Source organism: Trichomycterus rosablanca, chromosome 1 (assembly GCF_030014385.1).
Source record: "Trichomycterus rosablanca isolate fTriRos1 chromosome 1, fTriRos1.hap1, whole genome shotgun sequence".
Taxonomy (NCBI): Eukaryota; Metazoa; Chordata; class Actinopteri; order Siluriformes; family Trichomycteridae; genus Trichomycterus; species Trichomycterus rosablanca.
Window position 1 is genome coordinate 5924817 of NC_085988.1, and position 22413 is coordinate 5947229.

The following is a 22413-nucleotide window of genomic DNA, read 5'->3' on the forward strand; positions in this document are numbered from 1 at the left end:
CAAAATCAGAGCTCATATAAACATCAAACAGTTTTGTTTTTTAAATGTTATATTCAGTATTGTCATTTTCAAATTTACACCAATGCATGTGTTATTGATTCAAAAAGAACAGCAACACAAATATAATTTTTAGACGGAGCTCCATAGTCACTAGTGCTATTTTGTACATGTCCTGCGGGCGACTAATGTGGTCCCTGCAGGCGACCAGGTGCCCGCGGGCACCGTGTTGGTGACCCCTGGTCTAGAACAAGTTACAGCAAAAATATACACTTTAACCAGAAGCTTACCTTACCCAGGAATACAAATGAACACTATAAAAGTTACAAGCACTGATCTTCTAGACCTTCATCAGTGGTCACAGGGCGCTGTTGGCTGGATATTTTTGTTTTGTGGACGATTATCAGTTAAGCAGTGACGGTGAGGTGTTTAAAAACTCCAGCAGCGCTGCTGTGTCTGATCCAATCATAGTTTTCATTTTAGTTTTCATTTTAAATGTTATTTTGTTTTGTGGACTTGTTTTTGGGTTGTGGGCAGAATTGAGTGCAACATTAAGCTGTTTTTGGTATATTTTCTTTATTTCATAATTTACTGACATTATAAAAGTTTATAATTGTTGGATGAAGAAAATAAAGAATTTACAGCAAACAATAAATACATGTAAAATTAAATGAAAGTACAATGTTAAATAAAGCATAATTATTTTAAAAAGATATGCAACACCCACATGTTTTATTCAGTATGAAGCTTGCCATAAAAGACAGACAGACAGACAGACATGTTAAAGTTTCTATGGGAATTAAGAAAAAAGGTAAGATAATATATCTTTCTAAATGTTAATTACAAAACAATTTCTAAACACAAATAATTAAGCATTCTCTTTTCTGATTTGACCTCTAAACACACTTATAAACAAGAATATGCAGCGCAGCATAAAGAATAAATAAGTTTACATTCAATATATTATGTGGCAGCACGGTGGGTAGCACTGTCGCCTCACAGCAAGAAGGTCCTGGGTTCGAGCCCCAGGTGGGGCGGTCCGGGTCCTTTTTGTGCAGAGTTTGCATGTTCTCCCCGTGTCTGTGTGGGTTTCCTCTGGGTGCGCCGGTTTCCTCCCACAGTCCAAAAACATGCAACCAGGCTAATTGGAGACACTGAACTGTCCTATAGGTAGCGGGCCACTAGGATGAATAAACCAGTGCATTGTAGTGCCGGATAAATATGGAGGGTTGTGTCAGGAGGGGCATCCGGCGTAAAAACTGTGCCAGATCAATAATGCAGATCATGATCCGCCGGTGACCCTTAACGGGAGCAGCCGAGGAAATAGATAAAGGCATTAAATATATTATGTCTTAGATAAACATCTACTATAGTGACATTAGCAAACAAACTACCTGGAATAAACATGCTACAGTTCTAAGAAAATAAAATCCAAAACACAGATTTCTCCTTGTACTTGACTACAGCGTCTCTTTTCAGTTGATTTTTGTAAACGCTGCTCCATCTGGTTGCTCTCTCCATTTCAGCACGATGTTATCAGACAGTCCATGTTCCTTTAGTTTCTGTCTAATCTGAAATACAGAAAATGACTCGTGTTGCTGATTCCTGGAGGAATAAAACATATTGTGTAAAACTGGTTTAATTGTGGAACATTGTGAGGACCCACCTGCTCTAAGATTGCTGCCTTTACTTCAGGAACGTTCACATCCTGAGTCGACTGAATCTTAAACCTCAACATCTGCTTCTGCCAGTCGAAAACTGGATACAAAAATGGACAAACAAACAAAAATGATCTGATATTGTAAGAGTAACTTCATCAAAATTACATTTAATAGAACTTTGACCCACCTAAGTGACAGAAGAAATATTTTGCTTCCCAGCATGCAGCATTACCGACCTGACCGTCTACATAACCACAATATTCCTGTTCCAGGTTCATGTCCGGTTCTCCAGGGTTCCAACTGATGGTGGACGCACTGGTCTGGTCTGACCAATTCCAGGACCTTCCTCTGTAAAGCCCGATCCAAACGTGTGAGTTAGTCAGTCCTTTAATGATCGAGTATTCAGACGCATTTCTGATGCTGACCAGGTCGGTGTGATAGTTTCTGCAGAAGTTCTGAGCATCATACCAGGTATTAGAGCTGGAGTAGAACTTGTACATGTCAGTGCCAGTGTTCCTAGCTGTGAGGATTCAAACACACAAAGTCAAAACTTATTGGAATTTAGTAAACATTTAAAAATATATATATACCAATCAACCATAACATTAAAACCACCTCCTTGTTTCTACACTCACTGTTCATTTTATCAGCTTTACTTACTATATAGAAGCACTTTGTAGTTCTACAATGACTGACTGTAGTTCTTATCTTTTTCTACATGCTTTTTAACCTGCTTTCACCCTGTTCTTCAATGGTCAGGACCCCCAGAAGACCACCACAGAGCAGGTATTATTTAGGTGGCCAATAATTCCATGTAAATCCTGTATGATTTGTATATTTGAAATAGACATTTATTACAGATTTATTCATCTTTATTTAAATATAATGTAAAATAAATACTATGTTATTTCAAAAACTAAGGTGTGTGTAGTAGGTGAGAAACATTGATGTGTTTGTGTAAAAATAGTTTGACATGAATTCAAGATAATAATTTATCCAATCATACAAGCTTTAAATGGATTTATAAGTCTGGATAAGTGCAGAGTAAATGTTTCCTACGTTTCTCAGTTAGTTTTATGACGGTCCCTAACTCATTAGATGAAGTGGGAGCTTGATAAACGGTTTCATTATAACATTTCTTTAGATAAATAGACATAATCTTAAAATTAACATAAAATAGTTTTTGTAGTATGTTGACTATTTTCATTCATCAAGAAATCATAAAATAAGTGGGTCTTAGCAGTTTTTTCAAGCACTTATTTAGATGGAAGTGCCGAATGTCAGACAGATGTTGAATACAGTAATCCCTCGCTATATCGCGCTTCGACTTTTGCGGCTTCACTCTATCGCAGATTTTCTTTGCAAGCATGTCTAAATATAAATCGCGGATTTCTGCAGACTATGGGTGTGTTGGAAAAGCTAGCTCTCTCTCTACATAGACGCATTTTACGTTATCCTGTGTGCGCTCTCGATTAGGAGGCTGATCCAAATCCTAGATGCCTTAACTTCCTCACTTCTTAACATTTCAACGTTATTTTCACTCAAAAATGAGTGAGCATCCGATGCTGCCTTAGTGATCAAGGCAATTCCAGAATTCATTGCGGGTCAGGTGCTCTTCTGTCACAGAAAAATAAACATGGCTGACGTTGCGGACAAACGAATGGAGTTATTTTCAAACGTAAATAAAATATTACTGAATTTTAACTTGTATAAACTTGTACCGAGTGTTTTTATTTGCAAGTTCGAGCTTGTCAGGAAATGTAATCGTAATCGTTACATGAAGAGAGATGTTATATTGACATGTTCGTGTGCTGTGCTACCTCAATCCATTGGTTTTAATGACAAGATGCTAAATGCTAAAGCCGATGGAATCGGGTTATAAAAATAACCATATAAACACATGGTTTTTACTTCGCAGATTTTAACCTTTCGCGGAGGGTTCTGGAACGCAACCCCCGCGATCGAGGAGGGATTACTGTACTAAACTAAGTTTAGACATTATTGCTCCTAAAGGAGAATCTTGATCGGCATGTCGAGCTGTGAGGTTACACAAGTTACAGCATCCTGCATGTGTGCAAGCTGTCGCTCCATCAGCAGAGACGCTTCTGTCAACTGTTTAATGTTTACCCTATTAACTCCCTATTTGTGTAAATAAATATTAATTTATATAAATACAACAGTACGGATGTGTTAAATGAGTCGATAGCATAACTTAACATCTACCCTTAAACCCATCCTTAGTCTTAACCCTAAACCAACCTTCAGTCCTGTTTAGCAGGGGGGTTGCACCGAGTCTTCCACTTTCTTTGAACATGTTTAGGATAAATTGGAATGTTAATTGGAAGCCAGGACATTCCAAAATCTTGTGAGAAAGAACATGTTAATGCCCAAGGTTTGAACTGCAACAAGGGCATGTTTGTGTCCACATACTTTTGGACATTTGAGCAGATAAATATTCTGATTTTTGTCTTGTTACAGATTTTGATATTAATATAATTAATTATAACAGATTCTGGGGTACCATAAACAATGAACTAGCTGGTGGTTAAAACACTTGGTAGATACAGTGAAACAAAAGCAGCACTGTGGTAAACAGAGCAAACTCAAAACAGGTGAAATCAAAGACCATAATCAAAAGACACAAAACAAAACAATTTTCTGATAAAAAACCAGAGTAAATAATCTGTTTACTTACCATCAAAGCACACAAACGGTAGTAGATGGGTACACACTACATCATACAAAACACCATTGCCCATTTTGGCACACTCTTCAACCCTGCCGTTCGGTTCTGTTGGTGCCCAGTATGCCATGCTTCTCACCGATGCATTGTCAAGGGACCAGTACCAGTTGTCGATGTCCCTGTACAGTCCAATCCAGGCACTGGAACTCAACCCTTGTCTCTGAGCTTCATTTTGAAGTAGAAGCATTTCGGCGGCTGTTTGGACGGTAGCCAGGTCGGTGTAGTTGACTCGGCAGTAAGCCTGGGCGTCGCTCCATGTTGTATAGTTCTGGATCAGATAATACTCACGCCAGAAAGATGAAACGAGTGAAGTAACTCCTGTAGAAGAGATTTTTCATTCATATCGGGTCTGTTTTTATTCATCTCTAGGACCTTCAGGAAGGTGTTTGACCTCTCTTTGGTTTGCCATTGTATGATTTCATGCTTCCATGTTTGTATTTTTCATGTTTTGACTCTTACAACTCTGACTTCACCTTTCTCCATAATCCTCGCCCACCCTTGGTTCTGACTTTCACCCCACCCTCAATCACCATCGTCAGTCCTAAACTTAAAGCCACTTTTTTATAAACCTCACCCCACCCTTAGTACTAAACTTAATCCTACTCTTATCCATAGATGTCAACTCACTCAGTCCTAAACCTGACCCCACCTCTAGTTCTTACCTATCCCAACCCTCAGTCTTTACTTTAGCCCCACCTTTATTCATAATCTCCACCTCACACTTAGTCATAACCTTAACAATACCCACTGTCTTAATATTAACCACACCCTTAGTCCAGATCTTAACCAACCTTTAGGCCTAAACTTAATCCCGACCTTAATCCATAAACCTCACTGCACAGTTCTAAACTTAAACCTACTTTAATCCATAACACACCCCCACTCAGCCCTAACCAAAACCCACCCTTAGCCCTAATCTTAACCCTGCCATTATCCATAGCCATCACTTTAACCTCAGACTAAGCTTATCACCCTTAGTCCCAACCTTTACCCCACTCATATTGGTAATCCCGACCCACTCATGAATCTTAACTTTAACCCTACCTTTATCCATAGACATAATCCCACCATCAGTCCTGAGTTCTTTGTCTTGAACTAAACCCTACCTCTACAAACAAAACGAAAGTTTTCTTCCTCACCTGAGAGTAAAATGAGGATGAACACTTTCTTCATCACTTAGGTGTTACTGACAAACTCAGGACACTAAAAAATAAAAAAGTATGATAAGACAATAAAATAAAACATTACAAATTATATGCATCACACAATGTGACAGTTTGGGGACACTTTTCTGTTTGGACATGAATAAACAAGATCACTAAAGGCATGGTTTGATAAGTCTGCTGCATATGGCTATGACCTCAACCCCAGGTCATGGATTGTGACTTTGCTTGTGAGCAGGTCTTTTCATTTAACATTAGTGTCTTACCTTACTGATAATCCTTAAAGTAAATGAATACAAACTCACACAGGAATACTCCAAAGCCGTATGAAAAACGTTCCCAGTAGAACGTAGGCTGCTATAGCCGCCAGTTTTGAGAAACTTGGGATGTCTAACCAGCTACTTTGGCCATTTATATAGCTGAGAATTTATTGCAGGATTGAGGTTCTTTCTACCGACAGCAGAGGCGACAAAAGACTTTATTTTAACTCTTCAAATTCCAACACAGATTAAACAGGCAGATATGAAGGGTTATATGCTCATATTTAATTATACACCAGGGAGGCATAACATTATGACCACCGACAGGTGAAGTGAATAACACTGATCATCTCTTCATCACGGCACCTGTTAGTAGGGGGGGATATATTACACAGCAAGTGAACATTTTATCCTCAAACTGGATGTTAGAAGCAGGAAAAATGGACGAGCGTGAGGATCTGAGCGAGTTTGACGAGGACCAGATTGTGATGGCTAGACGACTGGTTCGGAGCATCTCCAAAACTGCAGCTCTTGTGGGGTGTGTCCCGGTCTACATACACTAGCATACACAGGCACGTGCACAGATAGACCCCTAGTGGTGCTCAAGCACCTGCCCTTTTGCCCTGGATGAGAAAAGTGCCCTTTCTGCTGGAGCCCATTTTTTTTCTACATTCATCAATATTTAAAAATAAAAATTACCCTCTTTGTCATCAATTCCCCCCAAAAGTGTTTTGATATCTGACGGGCATTTATTTGAGTTCTTGTGAGAATTCTGCCCCGATCAGATCCCCGCCCTGCCCCTCCCTCCTCCGGTTAGCACTCATGCAGTGCTGAGCGCCCGGCCACACCGCTGCTATACACTTCTCCTCTGACCCCCAGCATCAGACAGACAGGTAATGACAGTGTTTGTGCAATCCCTGACGTTGTTTGGTGCAAAATTAACCACAACACTTAACATTATAGCACCGCTGAAAACATTACGTGGCTACTGGCCCGACATTTCCTTTAAAAAAAGGGGGGGGGGGGCATTTAGGGGTCACACCCACTGAAAACGCTTGCCTTTTCAAAGAGCATCCATGCATAATGCATAGCCTACACGTTTTGTACTCATGAGTCATGAAATACGTGATTTCAAAGCCTTGTCCAGGGGAGGGGGACAAACTGCAGCAGACAGACAGACAGAGAGAGAGAATTTAAAGACAGTTTTACAAATTAGACAAGTTCACTAGTTTTGTTTCATTTAAAATCTTACTTATTTTGATGTGAAAGCCTGAAGAACAAAAAGCATGAGCACAAACATTTGGCAGGAGAATGTCAAGTAGCTTTCACAGTAAAGTGTTGAAAATAAATACAAACATACAATATTTTATAATTACAGCATCCTGGCCAAAACGCTGTGCAGGAAAAGTCACCTTTAGTCAAGGAGTTATTTTCATGCAAGCATTTATACTTCAACAGTTGAGGTTTACAAATGAGGAATAATTTTGCTAGGTAATTAACATTACAAACTAATATATGTAGAAGGCTAAACATAATGCTCTATAATACAGAACAGCATACAAAAAAATGATGAATAAATAGGAAAATGTTATTTAGCTGTCTATGTGATTTTATTGGCATAACAATAGGCCCATTGTTAACATTAACTACCCAAAGTGGGTTTCTGATTTGAAATCAAAGGTAGGTCTTAAGTTGAGCTGCATGACAGTCTGGTGAGGTAAATTGATACTAGTAATGGTATATAGATAGATAGATAGATTAGATAGATAGATAGATAGATAGATAGATAGATAGATAGATAGATAGATAGATAGATAGATAGATAGATAGATAGATAGATAGATAGATAGATAGATAGATAGATAGATAGATAGATAGATAGATAGATAGATACTTTATTAATCCCGAAGGAAATTGAGGATATTATTAGTGTAATGCTTCAACTCTGTCAGAAAACAGTAAAATGATGTATACTGTGTTCTCCCCTTTATGGAGATTCAGTAAGTCACTCTTGATTATTATGCACAACATTGATTTATCTCATTTACAAATTTTGTAGCATAATGCCAAGAAAAGAAAGGTTACAAAAGCAGAAAGAAAAGGAACTACAGCAAGCGGCTCAGGGTAGCAGCTCTCTTTTATCCTAGATTTCATTTATTTGTGCAATTTGATAATTTGAGTTATTTGATTAGATGTGTATTGATTGTGTTAACAAAAATAAATAAATAAGTAAAATATCCTACTGTGTTGTTTTTTTTTTTTTATTGATAATTTTGGTGATCGGTGCCCTTTTTGGCTTGAGCACCTGCCCCCAAAAATGTCTGTGCACTGGCCTGAGCATACACACACTCACAAACACCGGCACATATACATACATACAGTTGTGTTCAAAATAATAGCAGTCCAACATCACTAACCAGATCAATCACTGTTTTTGGTAGAAATTATATTTATACATGGCAAAAAATTTACTATTAGTTGTAGTAGAGTAATAAAAAACCAACAGACCCAACAATCATGACATGCATGCTGCTGATTCTGTGTAATTGGATAATTAACTAAAAGGGGCGTGTTCAAAATAATAGCAGTGTGAAGTTCAATTAGTGAGGTCATTCATTCTGTGAAAAAATGGGTGTCAAACAGGTGGCCCTTATTAAAGTATAAAAGCAGCAGATGTTGTACATGCTGGTTATAGTGCATGTCTCTCTAAAAAACAGAGTAAAATGGGTCGTTCCAGACATTGTTCAGAAGAACAGCATACTTTGATTAAAAAGTTGATTGGAGAGAGAAAAACATATAAAGAAGTGCAGAGAATTATAGGCTGCTCAGCTAAAACAATTTCAAATGCTTTAAAATGGCAACCAAAACCAGAAAGATGTGGAAGAAAACGTTAAACTACCATTCGAATGGATCGAAGAATAGCCAAAATGGCAAAGACTCAGCCAATGATCAGCTCCAGGGAGATCAAAGAAGGTCTAAAGTTACCTGTGAGTACTGTGACAGTTAGAAGACGCCTATGTGAAGCCAAGCTATCGGCAAGAAGCCCCCGCAAAGTCCCATTGTTGCAAAAACGACATGTGCTGAAGAGGTTACAATTTGCCAAAGAACACATTGACTGGCCTAAAGAGAAATGGTGCAACATTTTGTGGACTGATGAAAGCAAGATCGTTCTTTTTGGGTCTAGGGCCCGCAGACAGTTTGTCAGACGACCCCCGAGCACTGAATTCAAGCCACAGTACACTGTGAAGACAGTGAAGCATGGTGGCGCAAGCATCATGATATGGGGATGTTTCTCATACTATGGTGTCGGGTCTATTTATCGCATACCAGGGATCATGGATCAGTTTGAATACATCAGAATACTTGAAGAGGTCATGTTGCCTCATGCCAAAGAGGAAATGCCCTTAAAATTGATGTGTCCACAAGATAATGACCCCAAACACACCAGTAAGCGTGCAACATCTTGGTTCCAGACCAACAAGATTAACGTTATGGAGTGGTCAGCGCAATCTCTGGACCTTAATCCAATAGAGAACTTGTGAAGTGACATCAAAAATGCTGTTTCTGAGGCAAAACCAAGAAATGCAGAGGAATTGTGGAATGTGGTCCAATCATCCTGGGCTGGAATACCTGTTCACAGGTGTTCCATAAAACACATATGTGAAGCAATTCTCAGAAACAGTGCTTATACAACTAAATATTCGTTTAGTGATTTACAGGAAAGCTAAATATTGAAGCATTTTTCAGTTTACACAGTAAATGTTTGAGTTTGTAAAGAAAAATGCAGATTTTATGCAGATGCTATTTTTTTGAACAGCCTAATATTCCCTTTTCTTCACTTTCTGTAAAGTAATAACAAATTTGATCAATTTTAATTCATGTTTTGATTTGGAAAAGAATGTGCCGTGTTCTCAATGCATTTGTGTGTATGAGAATAAAAGCTATTATAAGAATTCTGAGCTTTATTTACTTTTTTAAACACACTGCTATTATTTTGAACACAACTGTACATACACTAACACCTACAGTATATACACACATATATACACATGCTCACACACACACAAACTAACACACATACACATTAATTAATAATTAGTTAATTGCACAACATACACTGTGACACATAATTACTCACATACACCTATCAGCCATAACATTAAAACCACCTCCTTGTTTCTACACTCACTGTCCAATTTATCAGCTCCACTTACCATATAAAAGCACTTTGTAGTTCTACAATTACTGACTGTAGTCCATCTGTGTCTCTACATGCTTTGTTAGCCTCCTTTCATGCTGTTCTTCAATGGTCAGGACCCCCACAGGATGCAGTGACACTGACATGGTGGTGGTGTGTTAGTGTGTGTTGTACTGGTATGAGTGGATCAGACACAGCAGCACTGCTGGAGTTATTAAACACCTCACTGTCACTGCTGGACTGAAAATAGTCCACCAACCAAAAATATCCATCCAACAGCGCCCCGTGGGCAGCGCCCCGTGGGCAGCGTCCTGTGACCACTGATGAAGGTCTAGAAGATGACCGACTCAAACAGCAGCAATAGATGAGCGATCGTCTCTGACTTTACATCTACAAGGTGGACCGACTAGGTAGGAGTGTCTAATAGAGTGGACAGTGAGTGGACATGGTATTTAAAAACTCCAGCAGTGCTGCTGTGTCTGATCCACTTGTGCACAACACACACTAACACACCACCACCATGTCAGTGTCACTGCAGTGCTGTGAATTATCCACCACCTAAATAATATCTGCTCTGTGGTGGTTCTGACCATTGAAGAACAGGGTGAAAGCAGGTTAAAAAAGTATGCAGAGAAACATGGACTACAGTCAGTAATTGTAGAACTACAAAGTGCTTCTATATGGTAAGTGGAGCTGATAAAATGGACAGTGAGTGTAGAAACAAGGGGGTGGTTTTAATGTTATGGCTGATCGGTGTGTATACACACTCATATGATCATACACACACTCGCACACACACACAACCAACACAGTCTTGATCCCTGGACTCACACTCACTTAGTGACTGTATTACTGGCATCTTTACACACTAGTGTATGTTTTGCACCTTATTGTTTTTATATTTCTGCTGCTATAAAAACCCTACACTGCTTACTGTATATCAGAATATGTTTTACCTCACTCATCATTTACTCAGTACCATTTACTGACCATCACTACTCTTGTCTCTAGTCTCGTCTCCCTTAATCACTTTTAGATTAGAAATGTATTTTGTAATTATTGTACTGTTGTTAATCTGCACTGTGTATATTGTACTGCCTTGCACTTTTTGCTCTGTGTTACATCCTGGTCCTGGTCCTGGAGGAACGCTGTTTCATTTCAATGTGTACTTGTATAAAGCTGAAATTACAATAAAGCCTCTCTTGAACTCTTGAACTCTTATATGCTCTCCCATCCAGCAATACTTTCTTTATAAAATAATCATCATGCATTACTTAAATTACATCAAATAATTATACTTATTAATAAAGGATCAGATTCAACTAATGAAATAATAAATCTTAAAAGAATTACCTGTAATAAGATGTAGACAGAACGACGTCTCGGTAACTTCTGAGCTTGGTCCGACGTCTGACTCGTTTACTTATGTAAAACATCCACCTTCATCACATGACAGAATCAGATGGATCCTTTACTCTGACCAGGCAGCACTGATTTTCATTTACATTTCCATAAGCATTACACAAGCTACTGATTATACGTTCTCATCCCATCTCCACATGAGCTTTGCATTCACAAAGGCTTCAAAATACAAGAAAAGATCTTCAGATGTACATGTGTTTCTCCACACAAAGATCAGAAGTGTCCAAACTACGATTATCTCTGGTTCTTTATGGATGTGAAAGCGGGACAATTAAACATCAGGACAGGAGGAATATTTGGATGAACCTGAGATATTTTATGTTTTATCTGCTCAACTTCATTTTATTTATTAATAAACATCCATTCCTGCATTTCAGACCTGCAACACATTCCAAGAAAAGTTGGGACAGTAAAGCATTTACCACTTTGTAATGTTGCCGTTTCTTTTCACCACTTAAAAGAGGTTTTGGCACCGAGGAGACCAAGTGATTTAGTGTTTCAGCTTTTATTTTGTCTCGTTCTTCCTGCAAACGTCTTAAGATGTGCAGCAGTACGGGGGGTCGTCGTTGTTCCAAAATTCTCTACTGGGGACAGGTCAGGACTGCAGGCAGGCCAGTCCAGTAGCCGTACCCTCTTCTTCCACAGCAACGCCTTTGTAATGTGTGCAGCAGGTGATTTTGCATCGTCTTGTTGAAAAATACTGGACGTCCCTGGAAAAGACGACGTCTTGAAGGCAGCACATGTTGCTCTAAGATCTCAATGTACTTTTCTGTATTAATGCTGCATAACAGAGTGTAAATGACCTTTACCAAGGGCACTGACACACCCCCATACCATGACAGACCCTGGTACTGACACACCCCCATACCATGAAAGACTCTGGTACTGACACACCCCCATACCATGACAGACCCTGGTACTGACACACCCCCATACCATGAAAGACCCTGGTACTGACACCCCCCCATACCATGGCAGACCGTGGCACTGACACACCCCATACCATGGCAGACCCTGGTACTGACACACCCCCATACCATGACAGACCCTGGTACTGACACACCCCCATACCATGAGAGACCCTGGTACTGACACACCCAATACCAAGACAGACCCTGGTACTGACACACCCCCATACCATGAGAGACCCTGGTACTGACACACCCCCATACCATGACACACCCTGGTACTGACACACCCCCATACCATGACAGATCCTGGTACTGACACACCCCCATACCATGGCAGACCGTGGCACTGACACACCCCATACCATGACAGACCCTGGTACTGACACACCCCCATACCATGAAAGACTCTGGTACTGACACACCCCCATACCATGACAGACCCTGGTACTGACACACCCCCATACCATGGCAGACCGTGGCACTGACACACCCCATACCATGACAGACCCTGGTTCTGACACACCCCATACCATGACCGACCCTGGCTGTCTTCTTTTTTTCACACAGTAAAGTTTTAAGTATCATTTGTGCAGTAACGCTGTATTGTAGAGCTTGATAAAGGTTTGATAAACTAATCTCTCACCCATGTGGTTATATCCTCCCGATTTCTTGAATGGTTTAATGATATTCTGCACTGTAGAGGAGAAATATGCAAATCCCTTCCAATCTTTCTTTGAGGTTCATTGTTTTTAAACATTTCAATCATTTTCTCACACATTTGTGGACAAACTGGATCCTCTGATCATCTTTACTCATCAGAGACTCTCAGCCTTTCCTGGATGCTGCTTTTGTACCAAACCATGATTACAATCACCTGTTTGGAATCACATCATTATTTAATTTTTACACCTCATTATTAGCCCTAAATTGCCCCCGTCCCAACTTTTTTTGGAATGTGTTGCAGGCCTGAAATGCAGGAATGTTTTTGTTCCCTCAACTAAATGACACAAATGTTTGGAGGATTAATAGATGATGTAGAAAGTAGAAAGGTTCCAGTCAGCAGATTGTTGAGGAGGACATTTATTAAAGAAAACACAGGAGTCGAACCCTGAAATGCAAAGTGACACTAAACGTCACTGAGCAGGATTTGTTAGGCTAATGAATCTCTGGCTTTGGAGATTTGCTTAAACTTACTGCATGGACGCTTTACTGCATCACAGCATCTTACAACAAGTCAAGTGTAACAAAGTTAGTGGCTTTAGCACCACACACAGATCTAACTGCCTTAATAATCTTTACTTTAATAATTCAAGAAGTAAAAAACCTGTGTATAAAATTAATTTGGTATAAAATTGGATTTAATTAGACTAGACACACACAGACTGGATTACTACAGTACTGTTAAATCTAAACATCACTTTAATAAAACCTTACTGGCAAGCTGACGTAGCTAAAAGATCGTTACAAGATCAAAACATGAAGACTTTGAGGTCTGGGGGGTATTCCAGAAAGCGGGTTAAGTGATTAAACCGGTAAGTTAACTCAGAATTAATGAAAACTCTGGTTTTCCGTTCCAGAAACTGAGGTTAAAGAGAACCTGTGTCAGTTTCTATAGCAACTTACGCTCAGAAGCTAACCTGCTCGCTGGCAGGTTAACTTAAACCTAACCCGGAGTTACTCGCACTTTTCTCATGTAAACCTGGCGTGTTCTTGCATCCAAGATCCAGTGGATACAGACGCGCTAATTATTCGAACAGATCTTAGTTGGGAACGAGTCATTAAACTCAGATTTATTTGCAAACCTTTCCGTTTTTATCACAGTCAATCAATTTGGGGAGAGTGGGGACGGTTGCCACAAGGGGCAGCTGCAACATTATTATTCACAATAATCACAATAAGTATTTTTACAGCCAGATTAATGAGTGAAAAAGTCTTTGCAAAATTATGTTTAAGAATGATTTTACTACATATCAATAAATGTTGCAACTGCCCTGTTATGGGTCTATTCAAGTATTATTTTTTACACATATTATCATATGTATATATGTTACCGCTGTGTGTGGGTGGGTAGCTGACAGATGTGGATTTTATTTTATTAAAATGTTGTCTTTTATTATTTGAACAGCAGACAGAATATCCCTCCACATACAGGTAGTGACCATTATCTTAAAAAATGAACAAATGTCAAATAAAACAGTGTAACATTTAATACATGTTCTGCAACCTACTGTTCTCCATCTTATGGAGATGCTTTCATTAAGATCTTATGTGATGCTCCCCACATTACAAATATTGAAGCCAAATGGCCAGGCACTGAAAATAAAACAATGCAACAAGTTCATTTCCTTATCCTTATTCTTTAGTGAGAACATTTATATTTATACACCCTTAGCACCGACACCCATCTTAAATTCAAGCAACTGAATTTCTAGCCTTGTCTGTTTTATATGCTCCACCTGAGGATCACACTTTGCAGTTTGTTTCTCCAGATAGACCTTGTATAGGCCATCTTATTTAAATCCCAACTTGAAAGAAAGAGACAAATCATGAAAATCAGAAAGAGAGCATGTTATGATCAAACATAGCTTTTTGTGTTCTACATATTTCAGATATTTGGTAAGACATTTTTACTGTTCTAAGCTGAGCTTTGGATGTGGATGGTCCCTCATTTGATTCAGAACTGCCCATCACATTCTGTTAGAGGACAGTCCTACACATTATCATGGTAGATCAAATGAAATGCCATGCTCTATGTTCAACATATACTGTACCTCTGTAGGCCTCCCAGTATCATCCCACTCTGAGGCAGCTGAGATGGTTTCTTTATCGTCCTTCAACAGTGTTTTTTTTTTTTTTGATTAAATAACATTATTTATATTCATTAGGATCTATAGGGACATTTAGGTCACTAACAATTGCAGGAGGCTCAAAACCACACCACCAATCACTGGAGAGATGGCAATAAAGTGTTCAGACTGCACCAATGCAGTTCTTAATATTCCACAGTTTATGCACTACAGACTAATGATTCACATGTAATGAACAGCCTTGAACACAGACAGTTTTTGTATTTCATTTTTATCTGCTGCCTTGTGCATCTGATTCCACTTGGATTACACCTAGATTGCGTAAATGAAAGAAAAAAACGTTTAAAATCGAGACAAATATTACAACTGACATATTAAACAATTTTACCCTATCCTTCTGCTAAATGTTGAATTATGGTTACGTTTTTTTTTATTAATTTAAACTTACGCACTAACTCTGTAAGCATTTTTTTTCCATTTGCAACGTCTTTTTTTTTTTTACAGACGCTGCTGTATTACTTTCTCGTCTAAAACAATTTCATGATCTGCACATGCAAACATTAAAATGAACAGTTCTATTGGTGTAAAATATGACGGACTACTTTTTCTTTCATTCACATTAGTGGTGAATCGATTTATCGCCACTCCATTGAGAATTCCTGTTTATAGGTAACCATGAACGCGCTTCTGCTGGGTTTAATCTACTCAGGCTTGAGTAATCTAATGCTGAACCGCTTTTGTGGAACTGAAAACTCCGGCTATGACCTGGTGAGATAAGTCAACTCGGAGTTCAGGTTTAAGTTTGAAGTTTGTTAAACCCGCTTTCTGGAATACCCCCCAGAACAGAGGAAGCTGCCCATCAGATGAGGAAGACTTTGATGTCACACCTCAGTAAAGTCAGCTATGTCACCACCACTACAGATTGTTGGACAGCACACCATCAAAGTTACATAGGGGTCACAACTCGCTGGATAGATGAGGAAACCTTGGAGAGGAAATCTGCTGCCCTTGATGACATTAAACCCCTGATTAAAAAACCTAATCTTGATCCACATGTACTAGCTAATTATAGGCCAATTTCAAACCTTCATTTTGTCTCCAAAATATTAGAAAAAGTCGTTTCCAAACAATTATGTTCTTATTTGAATGAAAATTGTATTCATGAAAAATTTCAATCAGGATTTAGACCCAACCATAGTACCGAAACCGCATTAATTAGAGTAGTTAACGAGTTGTTAATGTCTTCTGATAATGGATGTGTCTCTTTTCTTGTTCTATTAGATCTTAGTGCAGCGTTTGATACGGTCGATCAGAACATTTTACTGGAGAGGCTAGAAAATACAGTAGGTGTTAAAGGACTCGCACTCTCTTGGTTTCATTCATATTTGACTGACCACTCGCAATTTGTTTATGTAAATAATAAATGCTCGGAAACTACAAAAGTAAAGTGTGGTGTTCCACAGCGGTCGGTACTGGGACCGCTATTATTTACACTCTATATGCTTCCACTAGGTGAAATTATTCATAAACATGGCATAAAATTTGCAGATGACACACAGCTGTATATATCAGCCAAACCAAATGATACTGAAACAATCAGTAAGATAGAAGATTGTGTAAACGACATAAACAAATTGGATTTTGTGTAATTTTCTTTTACTTAATTCAGATAAGACTGAGGTTTTACTTGTTGGCTCTGAAGCTGCAAGAGACAAGTTGTCTAACCTGGTGCTAAACTTAAACACGTTCTCTGTTACTCCCAGCCCAGATGTAAAAAACTTGGGTGTCACAATAGATTCAGATCTCTCCTTTGATACACACATTAATAATATTACTAGAGTTGCTTTCTATCATTTGCGTAATATCTCTAAAATAAGAAATATACTATCTGTTAATGACGCTGAAAAACTGATCCATGCGTTTATAACTTCTCGGTTAGATTATTGTAATGCTCTTCTAACTGGATGCTCTGGTAGATCCATAAACAAACTCCAGTTAGTTCAAAATGCAGCAGCTCGAGTGCTAACTAGAACTAAAAAATTTGATCATATTAGTCCTGTTCTATCATCTCTACACTGGCTGCCAGTTAAATTCCGCATTGATTACAAAATACTTTTACTAACCTATAAAGCGCTACATGGTCTGGCTCCACAGTATCTGAGTGAACTTATTAATCACTACAATCCAGCACGTCCACTTCGTTCACAAGATGCAGGGTTACTTATAGTTCCTAAAATTAAAAAGACCAAAGCTGGTAGAAGAGCATTTTCTTACAAAGCTCCACAACTCTGGAATAATCTTCCTGCCTCTGTTCGGGATTCGGACACAGTCTCAATGTTTAAGTCTAGACTGAAAACATATTTATTTTCTCAGGCTTTTGATTAATATAGACAAAGGCGCAGAGCTTGGGGGTTCTTGGTGATAGAATCTTGTGGTGATCAGGGATGTTGGGTTGCTGTCGTCCTGCCTTTCTTATCCGATCACTCAGGTTTGATGACGGTGGGGAGATGGGCGCTGATGTCCTGTGAAAGCCTTCATGACCTTGTTACCTGCTCGCTCTCCCTTTTAGTTCTGCTGTAATAATTAGGGCTGCCGGAGTCTAAAACTCTCTGTAAAACTGTTTTACTCAACTAGCATTGTACATTATTAACTACATTCTTTGTTGTTTTACTCCAAAGGCATTCTGATGGAAACCTGTTTACCCGCCGAGGTTAAGGATTAAAGTCGAGACTGCCGTGACAACTATGCTGCTCCTGCCGGATGTGACGGGTCTGGAGTAATTGCGCCAAGAATGACAAGAACTCACTACAGACTTTATTGGCTTTACCAGAAGCCGTGGGTGGATAAAACCGTCCGCGGCGCTCTGAACTCTCGCACCGCTGCCTACAACGTGGGGCTCATCAGCGGTAACATGGAGGAGTATAAAGCTGCGTCTTACCGAGAAAATAGAGACACAGTTCCAGCAGAGTGACTCTAGAACCCTGTGGCAGGGACTACGGACCATCACGGACTACAGAAGCCCACCCTCCAGACTGGTGAGTGCGGACGCGTCTCTGGCAACCGAACTGAACACTTTCTACGCTCGCTTCGAGGCTTCAGCCGGCAACGCCAACAGCGCTAACGATGCTAACAGCGCTACCGGTGTGACCAGCATGCAGACGGAGCTCGTCAGACCCCTCATCATCAGGGAGAGTGATGTACGGAGAGCTTTCAGGAGAAGGAACACCAGGAAAGCAGCAGGACCGGACGGGATCGCCGGCCGAGTCATCAAAGCCTGCGCGGATCAGCTAGCACCGGTGTTCACGGTGATCTTCAACCTATCCCTGACCCAGTGCATCGTACCAGCGTGCTTCAAACAGTCCGTCATCGTTCCAGTCCCGAAGAAGAACCAGCCAGCCTGCCTCAATGACTTTCGCCCAGTGGCCCTGACATCAGTCGTGATGAAGTGCTTCGAGAGGATCATCAGAGACTTCATCACCTCATCACTTCCGGACTCTATGGACCTTCTACAATTTGCATACCGCCACAACCGCTCCACAGATGATGCCATCACCAACACACCATCATCATCATCACTAACACACCTGGATGCTGGGAGGGGTAATTATGTTAAAATGCTGTTTGTTGACTACAGCTCAGCATTTAACACGATCATCCCCTCTAAACTAAACATCAAGTTGGAGAACCTGGAACTTCATCCATCCTTGTGTCACTGGATCTCTAACTTTTTGACGGACAGAACACAAGCTGTGCGGGTAGGAAAACACATCTCACCCACACTCACCCTTAGCACTGGTGCCCCTCAGGGCTGTGTCCTGAGCCCCCTGCTGTACTCACTGTACACATATGACTGTGTGGCCACTTCCAGCTCTACCACCATTGTCAAGTTTGCTGACGACACTGTTGTGGTGGGCCTGATCTCTAACAACGATGAGAGGGCCTACCTAGAGGAGATTAAACACCTGGAGGACTGGTGCCAGGACAACAATCTACTCCTTAACGTCAGCAAGACAAAGGAGCTGATAGTGGACTGCAGCATAAAGCAGGAGAGGAACTATCACCTCGTTATGATCAGTGGCACCGCAGTGGAAAGAGTAGACAGTTTCAAGTACCTTGGAGTTCACATCTCTGAGGACCTGTCATGGTCCTGCCACACCACTGCGCTGGCAAAGAAGGCCCGTCAGCGTCTTTATCACCTCAGACGCTTAAGGGACTTCAAACTACCATCCAAGGAGCTTTGTAACTTCTACACCTGCACCATTGAATCCATCATAACGGGAAACATCACAACCTGGTTCGGAAACAGCACCAAGCAGGACGGGCGGCTCTACGGACTGAGCTTCCTGACCTGCAGTCCATATACAGGAAACGGTGCTGGACAAGGGCCAGGAGGATAGTAAAGGACGCCAGTCATCCCAGTAATGGACTGTTTTCTTTGTTACAATCTGGGAAGCGTTTTCGTGCTCTAAAAGCCAAAACGGAGAGGATGAGAAGAAGCTTTTTCCCACAAGCTATTCGAGTCCTCAACTAAAATAGCATTTAGGACCAATTTACACAACTTGCACAATCTATTTTATACGTATATGTATGTGTATATATCTGGACATATGTATGTGTATATAAGTATATGTATATGAGTAAATAAGTGTATGTATATGTATAGATTAGCATTTGTGTATTTATTATTTAGCACATCTGTATAGCATTATGTAGCATTATGTTGCACAGTTTCTGCACTACTTGTCACGTTAAATTGCCCTTTTTAATTATATTGATATTTTTTCTAATGTTTACTTTACTTTAAATTGCTCTTTTTAATTATATAGTTAATTTTTTATTTTATATTGTTTTTATATTGGTAATTTTATTCTTGCCTTTAAAAACATTCTATATTTTTTGTATAATATATTTTTTAACTATTTTGTAGTTTTTGTAATGACTGTGGCGGAGCAGTCACTAAAGCATTTCACTGCCAGTTGTACTGTGTACCATGTATGTGACAAATAAACCTTGATTTGATTTGATTCATCAGTCCACCCTTAATACCCAACGTACACAAAATCAGACCAACCAACATGTTCATGAAGGCACTTTATTGTTATTTTGATGTTGGAAAAGTCGGCGTGTGATTGGATGATCTCCGGATCGTCACCACCTCAGTTTCAGACGTTGAAGAACTGGAACCGTTTGGTTCTCAGGCTGGTTCTCCTCGACTTCGGCATCGGGACACCTACACAGCAACACAGAGCCGACATGCACACGTGTTAGAGGAAACTCCAGCGTTACTCCACCTAGCGTGTATAACGTGTATTTCTGAATCTAAACCAGACCTTCATCTTCACACGCGCTCTCCATCAGAGCCCCGGACTCTTCAGGTTGGGCTTCGACGATGGGAACAAGAACGTCGTCCTGCAGCTGCTGGGGGTCTGGTTTGTTTGAAGACACCTTGGAGACGTTCTTCAGTGGATCTGATGGAGAAATGAAACCTAATTCCATTTTTAATGTTCACCTTTATTAGATCACCACCATCTATCTATACAATCCTTCAAACGTACCTTCAGTGCTTCCTCTATCCAGGTTCTGTTCTTTCAGTTTCCACATTTTGTCCTCCAAAGCTGCTGGATCCTTCTTCATGTCCTGGTCTGGTTGTTCCACCAGGTTCAGCGGGGCCACCTGCCTCTCCTCCTTCTTCACGAACTGGTCTGTTTTATTCACTGGGTCCACCTGCCTCTCCTCCTTCTTTAGCTTATACTCTATAAAACTAACCCTATTTTTTACCTGTCCCTTCCCCTGCTCCTTTAGGATGACCAGCTCTGGTTCTTCCACCAGGTTTAGGGGGTCCACCTGCCTCTCCTCCTTCTTCATCTCATTCTCTATAAAACTAACCCTATTTTTTACCTGTCCCTTCCCCTGGTCCTTTAGGATGACCAGCTCTGGTTCTTCCACCAGGTTTAGCGGGTCCACCTGCCTCTCCTCCTTCTTCATCTCATTCTCTATAAAACTAACCCTATTTTTTACCTGTCCCTTCCCCTGCTCCTTTAGGATGACCAGCTCTGGTTCTTCCACCAGGTTTAGCGGGTCCATCTGCCTCTCCTCCTTCTTTATCTTATTCTCTATGCAATGAATCTTATTTTTTACATGTCCCATCCACTGGTTCTTCAGGATGACCTGCTCTGTTTCTTCAACCTGCTCCACTGGGTCCACCTGCTCCACTGGGTCCACCTGCTCCACTGGGTCCACCTGCTCTAACTTCTTCATCTCAATCTCACAAACCAAAACCACCTTGTTTACTGGTTTCCTCCTCTGGTCCTTTACAACGACCTGTTCTGGTTCTTCCACCAGGTCCCGTGGGGCCACCTGCATCTCTACCTTTGGTGTTTGGTCTGCCTGGTCCTCTAAAACCTTCTGCCCCACTCCTTGCCCCATCTCTTCACCCTTTACCTCATTTCCCTTCTCACCCTCCACGTCCTGCATCTCTACCTTCTGGCGTCTCTGCCACCATTTTGTCTTCTTTACTTTCTTCTCAGGTTTGTTTTTTCCCAGAACCCCCTGCTTCTCCATCTTTGGTGTTTGGTCTGCCTGGTCCTCTAAAACCTTCTGCTCCACTCCTTGCCCCATCTCTTCACCCTTTACCCCGTTTCCCTTCTCACCCTCCACGTCCTGCATCTCTACCTTCTGGCGTCTCTGCCACCATTTTGTCTTCTTTACTTTCTTCTCAGGTTTGTTTTTTCCCAGAACCCCCTGCTTCTCCATCTTTGGTGTTTGGTCTGCCTGGTCCTCTAAAACCTTCTGCTCCACTCCTTGCCCCATCTCTTCACCCTTTACCCCGTTTCCCTCCTCACCCTCCCCGTCCTGCATCTCTACCTTCTGGTGTCTCTGCCACCATTTTATCTTCTTTACCTTCTTCTCCGGTTCGTTTACCCGCCTGTGCGGCTCGTCTTGGTCAGATGGAAGAGTCCAACAGGAGAACATGTTCATGCTGCTTACTGTCTCGGCGTCTCAGATCAAATGAGCACAAACACATGAAACGCAGCAACTTATACCAGAGGTGTGGAGTGTGGTGATGTCATCATGATGATGTCACAATGTGTGCATGTAGCTGAGAGTGGTGCTGATCATCATCACTGCTGCTCTCAGCATCATTAACCTCTAGTGTAGAGTGGGACAGTGGTGGCCTAGTGGGAGGAGCTTCGGGCTATAACCCAAAGGTTGAGGGTTCGAATCCCAGTTCTGCCTTTTAGCAAGACCTTT

The 22413-nt window shown here is 40.7% G+C and overlaps 1 protein-coding gene across 1 annotated transcript; it reads right to left on the minus strand.

Moving 5' to 3' along the window:
* Nucleotides 1-20240: 20240 nt before the first annotated feature.
* On the minus strand, nucleotides 20241-22413 carry LOC134317057 (cilia- and flagella-associated protein 251-like). Its single transcript, XM_062997728.1, has 3 exons — nucleotides 20718-22413; nucleotides 20493-20630; nucleotides 20241-20392 (listed from the first exon to the last, which is right to left on the minus strand). The coding sequence occupies exons 1-3, from the start codon at nucleotides 22138-22140 to the stop codon at nucleotides 20325-20327; spliced, it is 1629 nt and encodes a 542-aa protein (XP_062853798.1). The 5' UTR covers nucleotides 22141-22413; the 3' UTR covers nucleotides 20241-20324.

Excerpts from the sequence above, each read along its gene's own strand:
- LOC134317057 (XM_062997728.1), bottom strand. The coding sequence starts at position 22,140 with ATGAACATGTTCTCCTGTTGGACTCTTCCATCTGACCAAGACGAGCCG. Across the intron at positions 20,631-20,717 it reads GGATAGAGGAAGCACTGAAG|ATCCACTGAAGAACGTCTCC; the intron begins GTACGTTTGAAG and ends TTTCTCCATCAG. Across the intron at positions 20,393-20,492 it reads GAGCGCGTGTGAAGATGAAG|GTGTCCCGATGCCGAAGTCG; the intron begins GTCTGGTTTAGA and ends GTTGCTGTGTAG.